General features: G+C 38.2%; 1 protein-coding gene across 2 annotated transcripts; it reads left to right on the top strand.

Annotated features, from left to right (window-relative positions):
• Window positions 1–1,581: 1,581 nt before the first annotated feature.
• Window positions 1,582–11,388, top strand: LOC114157715 (flocculation protein FLO11-like). Of its 2 annotated transcripts, none has more exons than XM_028038856.1 (11): window positions 1,582–1,818; window positions 5,335–5,382; window positions 6,439–6,471; window positions 6,659–6,769; window positions 7,242–7,331; window positions 7,493–7,558; window positions 7,785–7,871; window positions 9,560–9,664; window positions 9,771–9,795; window positions 9,877–9,959; window positions 10,485–11,388. In XM_028038856.1, exons 1-11 carry the CDS (start codon window positions 1,764–1,766, stop codon window positions 10,493–10,495), a joined length of 714 nt encoding a protein of 237 aa, XP_027894657.1. In that variant the 5' UTR covers window positions 1,582–1,763; the 3' UTR covers window positions 10,496–11,388. The 2 variants fall into 2 exon arrangements, with proteins under 2 accessions (XP_027894657.1, XP_027894656.1); XM_028038855.1 differs by having other exon boundaries at window positions 1,585–1,818; window positions 10,482–11,388.
• The last annotated feature ends 3,668 nt before the right edge of the window (window positions 11,389–15,056 follow it).

Consider the following 15,056-nt stretch of genomic DNA (forward strand, 5'->3'; position numbering starts at 1 on the left):
GGAGGACAGGATTGAGGTGTGTGAAAGTATTTGAGTGAGGGAACAGATATTTGTGATTCTTGCATGGTGGTAAGGTTGTGCATTCTTGGCTTTGTCTTCCACGTTTAATCAAAGAAGTCACAGAGGTTGATGGGGAGGAAGCACCTTTGTTGAGAACCTGCCAGAGAGCAATTTCCCCTCTACCAAGTCGACACCTACAGTATTTATTCAGTTCAGACGAACGGTGCAAAACAAGGGGAAAAAAAACAATTCAACACAAACCACAGGTAAAGACATGAGCAGATGATTGGTGAGTTGGTTTGATAGTCAAGGTTTCTGAATATTTTCCTTCCACATCCTTTTCTAGGCTCAGTTTTCACAGATTGTGTTTTCATTGCTGCTTGTAACGAACAAGCTACTGCTACTTTGTCAAACAGTCCACAGAATATCGTAGCAAAAGTCTTCTGGGTTGTTGACATTTTTTTATTCAGCCGACATGAAGTTGCACCAGGGATGAGTTCAGGTGACTGTAATGTAACACAAGACCTAAAGTTAGCAGAGTCATGCTACGGACCGCAGCTATAAATTGATTCAATGTTCAACAACTCTTCTTCTCAGATGAGGCCATCGACATGCAACTCTAGAATAAATGAAGAGCTCACTGCACTGAACCCCACTGAAAACCTCCTGGTTTTTCCACCAAATATCGATTTCTGATGAGTTAAAACATCAGCATTGTTGTTTCTAAATGAATATGAACTTGTTTTCTTTGCATTATTTGAGGTCTGAAAGCACTGCATCCTTTTTGACCATTTCTCATTTTCTGCAAATAGATACTAAATTTGTGCTTGGAATTTCACAGACATGTTGTCAGTAGTTCATAGAACAAAAGAACAATGTTCATTTTACTTAAACATTTACCTATAAAGTGCAAAATCAGAGAAACGGCTAATTTTAAGTGCTCTTTTAATGTTTCCCAGAGCTTTATGTGATCTCTGTTAATAATTATAACGACCAGGGAATTCAAATAAGTGCATAAATCTTTCTGCAGCCTGGTTGCTATCAGTACACACAAACGCTAACATAATAATTCGCTAAATCTGTGAATGGACATTAATTAGGAACTCTCCGTTTGAATAGATAGCATGTCGCTCAGTTTATTTATTGTTGTTGACTCATTTCTGCAGGCCTTAGTGAGGGATTTAGATGTTCTGGGTTCTACTGGAACCTCCTGGATGATTCGTTTTGAAGTAATTTCAGTAGGAGGGTCCATCGCTGTTTCCTGTTTTCTCCATTTGTGGATAATGATTCCCCTGTGGTTCTTCTCTGGAGTTATTAATGGCCTATACATGCAAATAACTTTGTTTCTCACCTTTTCTTGAATTTATTTTTGCTTTTTTTTTTTTCAACCTGATTTTGGTTGTCTGACATGTCATTTTTCAGACTGTCGGGATTCTGCAGGTGTGGCCGACCCATCCGACGTTATCAGAGCAGGAAAAAACAAACGATGGGAGTTGCCTCAGACTGACGGGTCCAAACTGAGATTATTGTTTAAAAGGCCTGGGGCTGTGCTGCGACTCGCCACATCCACCCACTTTACGTCAGAAAGGGAAGCCGGCGTGTTTCCTCCCCTTCTCTGTGTAAAGGAAGTGCGAAAATAAGCATCAGCGGCGGAGGGACCAGGCTTGGACACCTCTTCTTCTTCTTCTTCTTTTTATTAGCTTTCGTCGCAAAGTCCACCCAGCTCCAGTCCGAAGAAGTCGGAGGAGATCCACGCCGTCACAATGAAGTCCATCAGGGTTTTCATCCTGCTGCTGCTGCTGGGATCAGCCACACCAGGTAGGGTCTAAATTGGATCAAATCCTGTAGGAAGTGTTACGGTTCAAACTTAATGGCTAAAACAAATTAATTTGAACAAGAAAGTTAAATCGAATGCTTTAATTTGAGATTTTTAGTTGGTTTATTTCTCTTTATTTCTCCCGGGGAGATTTAGTTTTGGTTTTCGCCGGGACAAAGATCACATGTGCAAAGAAAAGACTCACACCTTGAGTTTATCTTGTTGGTTTCCAGAAATTTTCAATCTTGTGCAGCTTTCTCAAAGTCCCGTTTTACTGTATTTATTATTTTTGCAACCTCTGTGTGACATCTAGCCTTAAGAATAAGGTTTAACCCGACTGAGGGAGAGAAGAAATGGACTGGCTCCTGGTTTGTTTTTCCTCACAGCAGCCCTGCGCCGGTCTGATAGGTGATCTAATCTCAGATAACCAGTGGGAACCGGACTGCCCCCTCTGTCACAGAAACAACAGATTATTGTCCTGCGACCAAAAAGGCCCCTGATGGAAACAAACCGACTTCCAGCAGTAAACATCTGGAGGAAACACCCTTGCCGGGGCTTTGTCATGAAACTGTGCAGGCTCAAGTTTTGACCTCGCTAAATCAACATAAGCTCAACTTTTTTTTTCAGTCTACTAAGACTTGTTAAAGTAAGACCTCGCAAAAGTATTGATGCGTCTTGAATTTTGTCGGATTAAAATCACAAACTGCAGTGTGGGATTGCAACTAATGATTAGTCTATTATTTACCTCATCAAAAAAATAGCTACATTCTGCAGATTTTTCATTTAACCTCTTCAGCCTTTTTATGCGATATTAGAAATACTGTAAAATATGAAAAATAAACAATTAAAAAATTTAATTTTTAAAGACGAAAATCAAAATTTTCTTGCCTAAAATTCAAGAAAAAGTTGCATTTTTTCCCCCTCAGGCTGATTCAGGGAGAGCATTAATCAGTCGAGAGGCTGGTGGGAACTCTGTAGGAGCTGCAGGAATGAGAATCTGTGGAGATTATAAACCATTAACAATTACTTTTATAAATCTGGCCTTGATTGAAACATTGGCAAGAAGAAAGCTATTGTTGAAAGTCACAAAAATTCCCACTGAATGTTTGGCACAAGTCATGTAGAGAGACGCATGAGGCAGAAGATGATTTAATCAGATAAGACCAAATTTTAACTTTTTGGCCTGCCTTCAAAATGCTAAACGTGTGAGAGAAAGATTTCACTGTGAACACGTCACCCAGAGGTAAAACACGGTGGCGGCAGAGTCATGCTTTGGTGATTATTACTATTCAGAAGAGACGAGGAAGCTGGTCCGACATGGATGCAGCAGTCCTGGTTGAAAACCTGTCAGATTTAAGACTTTTACTTTAGAGGAGGTTCACCACGACCACCAACCTTCAGAGCTACAGTGGAGTCGGCCTATTCAAAGTTCACGGTTTGTAAATTTTTCTGTGGTACATGGCTTCAAATAATTTGTGGAAAATGTGCAAATTCACAGATATTTCTATAGAACGTAATCTAAAATCAGTGCTGGGCACATTTCCACTACGTGCTAATAGCAGAGCTAATTTTCTGTTTTGCTCTTTTGCTAACTGAAAACGTTTAGCACACTTAGCTTCCTCTAAATCAGCGAGCGTCCAAAGTGCGGCCTGGGGCCATTTGTGGCCCTCGAAACAATTTCATGTGGCCCCCGACTGCAGCTAAAAGAACAATACCAGTTTGGCCCAATAGTGGACACTTTAGTTACTTTTTAGCATAAAAATTTCCTTGAAAATTAGATTCTTTAATGGAAATTGTTAGATTTTTTTTTTTATAGTCACATTTGTTTTTATTTTGATTTCATAGTAAGTAGGGCTATAAAAATCTAGCAATATTTTACTAAAAAAATGGAATAGAGCACTTTACTTCTTCTACTAAACTTGGTTAATAGAGGAGGGTTTTTTTTAAAAAAAAAAAAAGAAAAGTTCTAGTTTTTGTTGTTTGGAATAGGCTAAAATTTTTTCTAGACCAAATAAACTAAAAAAAAATCTTCAAAAGCTAATTAAGACAAAAGGAAACTCACCTTTCTTCCTTATTGTTTAATTTATTAAATAAAATTCACAACTAAATTATTTTTTGCTTTAAGCTGTAGAATCAATGTGGCCCCTGGGTACTTTCAACTTTGGGATTTATTGCAAAAAGTTTGGACACCCCTGCTCCAAATTTAATTTTCCAGATAAATCCTAAAGCGCTAATTTGCTTGAGTGTTTTGTAAACATTAAGTCGAATAAAGTTCAACATCTCTGTTGAAGTTTTGGTTGTCTGCTGCTAAGAATCTTTCAAATAGTCATATGTTTATATTTATGCTTTTCTTTTGAGGTTTACACCTCAACTCTGTTTTTCTTCTAATTTGTTTTCTCAATAATTTTATTTAAAACAACAGACATGCAAGAACAAAATAAAAAATGCACAGAAGAGATGAAAATATAAACACATAAACCTCTAAGGGCATCTCAACGTAATCTGAATTATGTTGAGGTGTTCAAGGGTTGTAGTCTTTCCAGGGTAGGTGTAATTTTAATTGAAGCTAGCGCCTTAGCATTAGCTTCGACTAACGGGCATGTAGGTGTAGCGCTTTAGCATTAGCGCAACAAACTTTTAAGTTAGCGTTGTCTATAACAAAGAATATTCATTTCTGTGAAAGTCTAGACCTCAATTCAACACAATCTGTGAAAAGGTCTGAAAATCATTGATGTTTACGGACAATCTCCATTCAATCTGACTGAACTTGGACTATTTTAGCAGCATCGACTCAACAAATGAATGCCACACTTTTCAGATTTTTATTTATAAAAGAATTTCCACTTCACATTTATGCACTGCTTTGCATCAGAAACAGAAAACGCAAATATAATTCATTGAAGCGCAAAAAAAGGTCATATGGTATAAATCTTTTTGGTTAAATCTTACTTGGGTTAAATGTTTTTAAGGCTATAACCTTCCAAACCGTTGACTGTTTCTGAGTTGCGCTGCCCAGTCTCTTATCTTTATGCTGGTGAATATGAATGAAGTTGTCGCAGACAGAGATTAAGACAGGAAGCCCGGCGCAGGCCAGGGGGCCAGCAATTGTCTGTCTGTAACAGGATGCAGCTTCTCACTTAGTGAAGAGGATGTCCACCCATAAAACACCAAAAAGCCACGACTATCTTGACTTTTCCTCCCCAGTCTGACAGAACATGCAAGTCTTTGTCTTTGACTTTTAAAGCTCTGCCAAACAGGAATCCCACAAAAAGTGAAGCGCGAACCTTAAAATAGAGAACATGTCATCGGAAATGTCGGACGCATAGAAAGTGGGACTTGAGTTTTTGTGCCAGATTAGTTAGGAGGATGTTGACGACACCAGGATGATCTGGCTCGTGTTTAAACATGGCAATATGTTAAAAACCTTTAGTAGGAATATACTGTACCAGCAAAATCAACTCTTTATTGTGTTGCTTTAGCTTTAGCTTTAGCTCTGGCCATCTCTCTCTACTTTACAGTTTCATCATCTGATTCAGCCACACAACCTTCAGAGAAGGCGACTACTGGTGAGTATTGAAGTGAAAAATATAGTCCAGAAAACTTCTCAAGTGTAATAAATTCACGTTATGTTCTTTAATAAGCTCTAACTGTGACGAGTGGCCTTTAATTTTTCCATTCCTAACTTCTCACAGCTTTTCAATCCTATGAACATTGGTACATTGCTGTGACATTAGCCATAGCTTCATAGTTCAGCAAAAGTAGAACTGAAATCTGCAAGAAGTACTCATAAAGTAGCTAAGATGATTTCTACTGTGTGTATTGATGCATATTAAGGCAAATTTGGTGTTTGAACTATTGGGATAGGCACTTATAAGTTCTTCAAATCTCCAATTTTAGCTCTTAGCAAGCAGCTGTGGTCCCTAAATACTCCGATGTATGGGTCCGATGTATAGTAACTATCTACCTACATCAAAGAATCAGTCAATTAATTCTTTTAAAAAAAAAAAGTCTCACAACCTTTAAACTGCTGCTTTTCTATGCTTATGTTGCAGCTAGCTGTGCTGCAATTCTTACACCAGGGAAAAGTTCAGTTTCAGCAGGTTTTTATTATTTCTGTCCTCTTTTTAAAAACAGAAACACAGATATGAACATTCATTCATGGTAAAAACACCACACCCTCCATCTAGTTTATACTTTTAATGTCCAAACTATCTGGTGTTTAAGTATTTAAAGCTAAACTCAAGTGTACAAAAACACACATCAAAACTAAATATACCTCAGTAACACTAGATATATTCAAAATACATAAAAACCCATCATTTATATTTTGAAATAACTTTGTGTTTTGATGTGACTGTATATCAGTGCATTCATCCACTTTCTGCCTGGTGTCCTGGATTTGAGCAGAGACGCCCCCTTCCAAATTATCCAGTTTTTCAAAACTGTCCCAGAGATGTAATCTTCCCTTCAAAGGATCCAAAGTCTTGGATCCAACAACAAAGCATCACTCTGGTTTACACTGGGCAAAATGAAACCTTAAATTCCCAGTAGACGGAGCAAACTATGGAAGCGATGGCAGCTCCTCTCTCTAAGATAACCGTCCTGCTTCTGCTGCTTTACAGGTCAGTCAAATGAAACCACTTCAAAGGCTCCAGGTGAGTAAAGTAGTTAAGATAATTTAAGTGTCTTTCCTTCATTTGGTAGATTTGTCAACAAGCACTAAGAAATTGTAGAAGCTAACCTTGTTAAATCTACAGACAATTACTTTTAAGACATTTTTGAAATTATGCGCTTTATGTACTGTTCAATTCTTGATATTTTCTTGTTTTTAATCACTCAAAGTTTTTAATCACTCAACAATAAAAAGTCCAGCAACACCCCCGTCTTTAACAACTGCCAGTGCATCAACTCTGTTGACAGCTACACCTGCTCCCAGTGGCTCAACCCCTAAAAGTAAGTTTGTTTTGAGTCATTCTACACTCTTCCTCCATAATTTTGTTTACTTTCTTGCTCATAAATATTTTTACTCATTTGTAATCAGAGACTGTGTACATTTTGTCATTCGTTTTGCAGTAAAATGTCCACATTTTAGGTTCAGTCGTGTTAGCATGAAAGCTAAAAGACGACCATGTTGGTGACAAACAAGTTTTCTTTCATTAATAACTTTACTCTTGTCAGGTTTCTGACTCATGTTCAAAGCTTGAAATATTGTTTCCAACTTCGAACATTACTTTGTCTTGGTCTATCAGATTGAATAAATAAAAATCTAGACACTCTGGAGATTGGACACCTGATTATTAAAGCAGTTTTTGTGAGAATGTTTGGTTCAGAAAGTGAGTGATAAATATAGAAAACATATTTAGTAAAGCATCCTTTACTAAGTAATAGTTTAGGATGCTTCCTTTTTTTCTTTCTTTATTTCTAGTAACGACTGATCCTACATCTTCAACGAATATGACGACTGCTCAACCACCCAGCCAGAACACAGCAAATAACAATCCAAACATCACCCAAAGTTAGACATTTCTTGATATTTTACTGCTTTTGTTTCTTTAATTTTCTTGCTTTTATTTCTCTACATCTTGTGGCCTACCGTTGATGTAAAAGAACATTTCAACGTGCGATTTAGTGTTTGAAAGATTGATATCGTCTGTCTTGTTTTTCTGTTTGTATTAGCTTTGACAGCTACAAGTCCTGGATCCAAAACCCCGTCTATAACAAACAACACAAACGCGACTGCAGGTGAGCAAAGCTAGATGCAATTTTTTGAAGTGTGGTGACCTGGCTTAAAAGACTTCCTGGCTCTGAAAACATTAATTATTTATTGTGTTCTTTAAAAAAAAACCATTTATACCTGCTGTTCACAGATTCAACTATCTCCACTGCATGTTCTCTTTATATTTGATTTAATTTCTTTCTATAGAATCCCTCATTTTTAAGGTAACATCTGTTTCATTAATTAATTTAGCCACAACAGCAAATGCGATGACCCAGAATACAGAACAGAAATCCAGTGAATGGCCAGAAAAGGAAGCATCTGAGCAGAAAGCTGCTGGTAAGTTCAATGCTTTACAACGCTGTAGTTAGATGACCTCACTAAGATAACGCTGGTATATCATTTAAATATCCAGACAGACAGTCGGACATTTTAAAAATGTCAGATACAATTTTAACATTTTGATCAACCTGCTTCTCCTCTAGCTTTACAAATATTGTGACATTTTAGAGAAAACTCTTAAAAACACCAAACTTCTGTTTTGTTGACAAACCATATGGCTTTTTTTTTTCAACGATACAAAAGAGGTCTTCACTGATTGGCTGGCTGCCGAGCATTTCGATTGGTTTAATTTCTGAATATTGTGAGATGTTGTCTTGAAGCATTTGCAGTTTACCAATAAAACATCTGGAAAGATGACTGGCGCTGTCAAAAAGTCGTTTTTTTGCCCTTATTGCTCAATCTCAGATTAAATAAATCATGTTTTATAGTTAATTTTACCTTCCAAACACCTTGGTTTTTCCCAGAAGTCTTTGCCAAAATAATCATCCAGATTATTTTGGCTAAATGTGAGACTGTTTTTTTAGTGCAACCCTCTCCACACTGATGGAGGTCAGGGACTTTGGTTCTCATCTCTTCTTGAGTATTTTTGAATCGGGGCATCATGTGTTGCGTTTTGAGATCCCACTGCCTACTTCATGCTGTCACACAGGTTCTGTTTAAGTGATTCAAAAGATCCTGTAAGCAGGTCTGGGTGCTGCTAGTGAAACTGAGCTACATTAAGGTGAATAATCACAGCTAATCCATAAATTTTTACATGAGCTTATTTCCCTTAAATCAGACTAGTGTCCTAGTAGAATACATTGGACTGTGGTTCCCACTAAATACATCCTGTATTAGTTAGTACCATGTAATTTTCAGTTAAGTTGTTATATATACATATGTTGCTTTTTTCTCTCTTTTTGCAGGTGTAGAAGGAAACGTCTAGGATATTTTTTTGTCCTTCTTTCCCTCCCTTTATCACCTTCTTTCCCTTTTAATGTCTTGCCCCACCTCTCCTTGTCTTTATTCTCTTTCTCCCTTTTTTTGGAAAAGATTTTGGTAACACTTTATTTGAAGGGGTGTGCATAAGACTGTCATAAACACAAACTGTTTATAACTGTTGTCATGAAGTGTCATTCGGTAAATAATGACACTTTTAATGCAAAGTTGCACTAAAAGTTGCATTGAAAGTCCAGTAAAAGTGTAAGCTTTGCATTATTCAGTCAAGAATGAGCCTTTTAATGTAAAGTTCTATGAGAATTTGCATAAAACGTCCATTAAGTGTCAACTTTCCTTTAAAAGTGTCATTGTTTACCGAATGACAGTTCATGAGCAGTCATAAACATTCATGAAAACTTCTTCATCTTTATGACAGTGTCATGTCAGTCTTATGCACACCCCTTCAAATAAAATATTACTGAAATTCCTAATGTTTCTTATACTTATATTACGTGGCGCATTATAGAAATAGCCTTAACTGGGATTCTCCTTGGCACTCAGACAACAATACTGAGTGCTACTCTACCAAACAGGACACATTAAATAAAGAGGGTTTTATTGATTCAACCCAAGTGGATCCTACATTAGAAGTCCAGCCCCACTTTGTAAACTGTTTTATCTCTTTCCTTGGTTGAGATATTTCTACTGATTTACTATTTGATATCTAAACAGACATGTCAGACTGGATGGATGTTTTCCTCTTGTAGGTTCAGACAAACGACTGTGGTGGCTTCTTCTGCCTGCTGGCCTGGTTGCAGGTGTAGCCGCTCTTTTCTTGAAATTCAAAAGTAAGAAGATCCACGATCACACAGGTACAAACCAGCTTTTCTCTCAAATACTTCCCTCACTTGATAAGTTCAAGGTTTAATCAGTCATTGCTTCACCCAACGTGTCACTGTCTTGTTTTCTGCTCCGCAGAAACGATCGACACTGGAACTGAGAAGTAAGTTTGGTACTGTAAGGCGTTAATTATGTTTTTAAATGTCTATATCCCAGATACTCATGCATCCTTTTGCCCCCAAAGTGCATCGTTCCAGAGCAGGCCGGAGAGCAGCAAAGATGGAGTCATGCTCCTAGGAGTGAAGTCATCAGGCGGCGAAGAAAATGGTGAGCCGCCGTCCCACTGCTTCCTGTGGCCAAGCGCTTTCTTCCAGTCACAATCTCCCAGTTATTCCAGGGAAGTCACTGGCTTTTAATATCTCGTTGTGCTTCGGCGGCTCTGCCGGGCAACAGAAGGTGTTTCCTGTGATTTCTCGCCCCCGCCCTAAAACAAGTAGCTGGGATTGAAAGATAGTGACTTCCTTACATAAACACTGATTCTTTTAGACCGGAGCTATTGTGTAGGCCTGTAAATGTCAGCGCAGCCCAAATACTGGAGGAATGTGTCGATGCCTGTTCTCCACCTAAAAAAATTAAATAAATCTGGGTAGGTATCCTACTTCCCTTCCCTACCACTTGCCTTGGCTCAAAGCTGCAAAAGGAAATGGATTCATGCCATAGGAATTTTGCAAAGGAAGAAATTGTTTACGTTGTTTCAAACTAAAGGATGTCATGAGATTTTTCAGAAAACCTCATGTAATTCCAATTCAAGCTTGTTTTCCATCATTACTTCTGTTATCTGTGTTACAGCAGCTGCCAGATAAGGAGAGGAAAGTCTTCGTAAGTCTACATCTGCACCTCCAACGTACTGCTGATCTGAAGCCAACGACTGATTTTGTTTTTTAATTTGTGGAAATACTTTTGCAAAGTAGGGAAATCTCTGAAAAGTGTAATTCCACACATAGAAAGAGCAAGTTGTGCTTTACAACAAGCACTGTGAGGTTCTGTGCATGTTTTGGTGGATTTTCCCCATGAGAAACCAGCAATAAAATAAATTTTGGCTACGTTCACATTACAGTCCCAAGTGACCCAATCCCGACTTTTGTGGAATCGTTGTTTTTTTTTTTTTTGGCGTGGTCGTTTACTTCCAAACATATGCGACCTGTATGTGCTCTCCAGTGTGAACTGTAAACGAAAGTGTCCCGCATGCGCAGAAGAGGGCGCAATAACGTCACACATAGAGAGCGTGCTCAGAGATTTTCCAACCGCCATAAAAAAAAAAGTATGTTTTTTTTTGTTGTTTTTTTTTACCGTTTGCGGAAGTAAACATGGATGCTAACGGTGGAGCGTAGCTTGCGATACTGAAGTTGTCCGACCGGAACCAGCATATAAACAACTTAATCCTCATTATTGTCCGCCATGGTTGTTGTTGTTTTTCTTCTCCGCTTGCGCGTATCAGGACGCAGAATAGTGACGTTTGTCGCCTATCAATGACGTTCAGGACCGTTAGGATTCAGGTCACGTTTGAAAAGGTCGGACAGATCTCAGACATTGGCCTGGGTCGCATTCGATAAAAATCCGATCTGTGTTGTTCAGACTGCCATAAGGAGATCATATACAGGTCGCATAAAGCGCCCCGCCCCTACAATGGATGAGTATAAGTTTAAAAGTGGTTTTGTTTTCTTGTGAAATGTAATATAAGCTTAAAATTGATATCCTAAAGCAGTGGTTCTCAAATGGGGGTACGCGTACCCCTGTGGATACGTGGAGGTACTGCAGGGGGTACGTGAAGCTTTTCAAAATATCTTTAAAAAATCAGTAGGCTCCTCATAATAAGTCTTGGGAAAAATTATTTTGTAAAAAGTTCGATAAAATATAAATGTGTGTTCATGCACTGAATTTTATATTCAGTATTTAGTTTCAATATCCTTTAAAATAAAACGGACCCCCCCACCAAGTTAGTTTGACCCACGAACCCAGGGCACTCCTCAACGACCTGTCGTTATCATGATTACACTGTAACTATGGAGACGTGGCTAAAGCGTAGCAGCAATGCTGCTGAAAGTACAGATAAAGTGAAAAAGAAGGCAAAACCAGAGCCAACGAAGTACAGAACGTACATGGAAAAGTATGTTTTAATGGGATTTACGTCCACGATCTCTGTACCTCTTTTTTATTCCAAAAATGTTTTGCCCATGTCAGGGGGTGCTTGACTAAAAATATATTTTTAAGGGGGTACATCACTGAAAAAAGTTTGAGAACTACTGTCCTAAAGGATTTGTCAAAGATTTTTTGAAACACCCCTCCACCCAAACACATTAAATTTTAAGCATGTACTTTTATTTTTTATATATTGTTTTTACCCGGATTTGTTCATTTTTAAACGACTGTTAAAATGCACATAAACGGCGCCTCCTACAGGTTACGGTGTGTCTGGATATGACGCCTGTTAAGGATGAGGACAAACGGACACGTTTTTATTTGTTTAAAACAAGCAAAATTATAACAGAATGAAAGCTTGTATTTCATCCCAATGTTTTGTATTTTAAGACAAACACTAAATAACCCGTGCTTGCTTTGTGTTGTTTTTGTTTACTGGTTTCTGATAAGAACATCCACCATGATCTCCACAAAAAGCAACACTTAAATTAGGAAATTATGGTTTATAATCTTTACATTTAAAATGACTATTATTGCTGTAAAGCTAACTTCTGTCTGCTGTGAAGTTCAGTCCACAAACACATTTTCTCTACAGTGCACTTACCTCAGAATCCTCACCTGTTTAATGAAATAAATAACTTTTTTGTTCAGCCTTTTATGTTTTTGCTCTTGATTTATCTCTTCTGGGATTTTTTGTTATTATTATTTAGGTGGTTTTTTTATGTTTTATTTTGGTGTAATTGTACTTTCCTCAATTTTGATAGAGAAATGTTGCTGAATTTTTCTTTGAGAATCAACATGAAGTAACACAATTGTATTTACTTTAAAACTACTGGAACTGCTTTGTGCTTTATGTCATGAACGTTCGGCCACAGTTTTGTCAATAAAAGTTTGGATAATGGTTCATTTGTGCAACAAATGTGTCGTGGTGATCATAAGAAATACTTTTTTTCTGAACGTGTGCTTTGTGCTAATTTTATGTTAAAAGACTTCAAGAGCAAAATAAATCTTTAAACATTTGCTTTGTCTTTTGGCCACCAGAGGGCGCTGAGAGTGAGCAAGTTACTGTATTTGCTGAAGAGTTTCATAAGGCTGTGTCACCTGATGTCCCTGTTTGATCTTCACAGAGTAGCTCAGGAAGCTCTGTCAGGTCACAGATATGATCTTACTCCATCTGTGGGCTCTGTGAGGTGAGACCAGAGGAACACTGGGCGCTCTTCCATCAAAACCGAGCGCTCATAAAATGCAACTGAGGCCTTACCACCTGCAGTCTGGGCTCAGTTACTTAATGTAATTGCAGGTTGTTGTTTTTGGAGTTTTTTCTGTATCTCTCAGCTTTTAGAGTGCAGAAACTAATCTGACCAAATGTTTAGAGTCCTGCTGGAAGGTGAAGATCCACCACACACAGACGAATCCTACAACCAGACTGCAAGCCAGAGAAAATGGACTGGACTGGTTTGTCAGTGGTTGTAACCCTAGCAATGTTTGCATTTATGTGGAAATCAAGACTCTGAGAGTCCCCCAGACTCAAGAGCAAAATGCAATTTTTGTGGAGATAAAATTGTGGAGAGGCGCAGAATCCATGTTGCTTGAAGTTCAGCGTGAGGTCAGTGATGGTGCCAAGTTGTCTGCTGGTTCTTGTCCCCCCCAAATTTCTGATGTCCAGACGCAGCCGTCTACCAAGGCGTTTTAGAGAAGTTGTATGTAGATACTGATGCCGTCAATAGTACCAAAAGCTAGTTCAATGACCATGATGTCACTGTGTTTGATTGTCCAACAAACTGGTCTGACCTGAACTCCATAGATTGGAGGAAGACGAGAGACTCCACACCCAAAGCTTTCCATTAGAACCCTTGGTATTTTTCCAGTTTCCTGATCTAAACTGATGTATTCAAGCTTTTATTTCTATAAATTATGATGATTTTCTTCTTCCAGCTGGTGAAAACATGACATTTAAGATTAGCTGTCAGAAGTGAACAGCATGATGCCATTTTTTAAATGTATATAAGTTTTTACTCCCCCTAATTGATCCATGTGGTCTTCCAGTTTTCTGTAGATGTTTTTTTTTTTTTTTACACGAGGGCTTCCACCTCTCACATGAGCAGCCGTGTTGATGTGTGAGGATCACGTATCACCCAGAGCATCGTCTGCAAAGGAAAACAGCTGTCTCTCATTGCAGTTAAGTGCAACTCAGAAAAGGCCTCTGCAAGCGGCACGTTTCACAGAGCAGAGAGGTGCCAGCCGCCATGCCAGGTGTTTTCACATGGACCACAAGAGCTTCATCTGGACTGCGGCTGGTTGGTAATCCGAAACGCAGCTCCTTTCATCTTCTGGGTCTTTCATGGAAACAGTAGGTGGAGAATTTTCAGCTTTGCTGCACAAAGCAAGAACAAAATGTGACATGTGATGGGATGCTTTTATTTATTTCAGGAGAGAAAAATGACAGAGAGCTATTAAGAAAAAGAGATATTAAGAAAAAAAAACACAATTATACAGTGGATTAAAAAAAAGTGTTCACACCTTTGTTAAACCTGCTAAAATGAGAGGTCATTATGGTGTATAAAAACTTACTGGTGTAAATTATTTTCAAACTTTCGCAGCTGAGCGATCAAATTAGCTCTTATGCAATGTGTTTCATAAGTCTGCACACCCTTAGATCAATATTGTTGAAACATCTTTTGATTCAGTCATTTAATGAAGGTTATCATTATGGCTTGGTGATAATTGCTGACTCTACCTTGCAGACATTTTTTAAAATCTATCAGATAGTGAGGACCCCACAGATAAAAATCCTTCTTCATTTTAGGCTTTTTAGCAGAAACTTGAAGGTTTTAGGTTAAATCTTTTCATAATTTCATTCACTTTGGAAAAATAAAATCCCAGTTCAAACTGAAGAAAAGGAATCCACACAGTATGATTCTGGCCCCACCAGGTTTTACTGTGGGTTGAGTGTCCCAGTGGTTATAGGCCTGGATGTTTTTCTTAGAATAACAACTTATTCTAAGTAGCCCTACCTTTTTGCGTTGCTCTGTAGTTTTTCCATTTGACTGATCAGTTGATTTCTTGAATTGTTACCTTTTTCCTGAGGGGGTTACCCACTGTTTGGTTGGTTGGTAGATTGATTGTTTGGTTAGCTGGTTTGCTGTTGATACTTGGTTTGGTTGGTGTGTTTTTTGTTTTGGTTGCTTTGTTGGCTGTTTTTTGTGGAGGTTGGCTGGTTGGTTG

This window comes from Xiphophorus couchianus, chromosome 14 (assembly GCF_001444195.1).
Source record: "Xiphophorus couchianus chromosome 14, X_couchianus-1.0, whole genome shotgun sequence".
Lineage (NCBI taxonomy): Eukaryota > Metazoa > Chordata > Actinopteri > Cyprinodontiformes > Poeciliidae > Xiphophorus > Xiphophorus couchianus.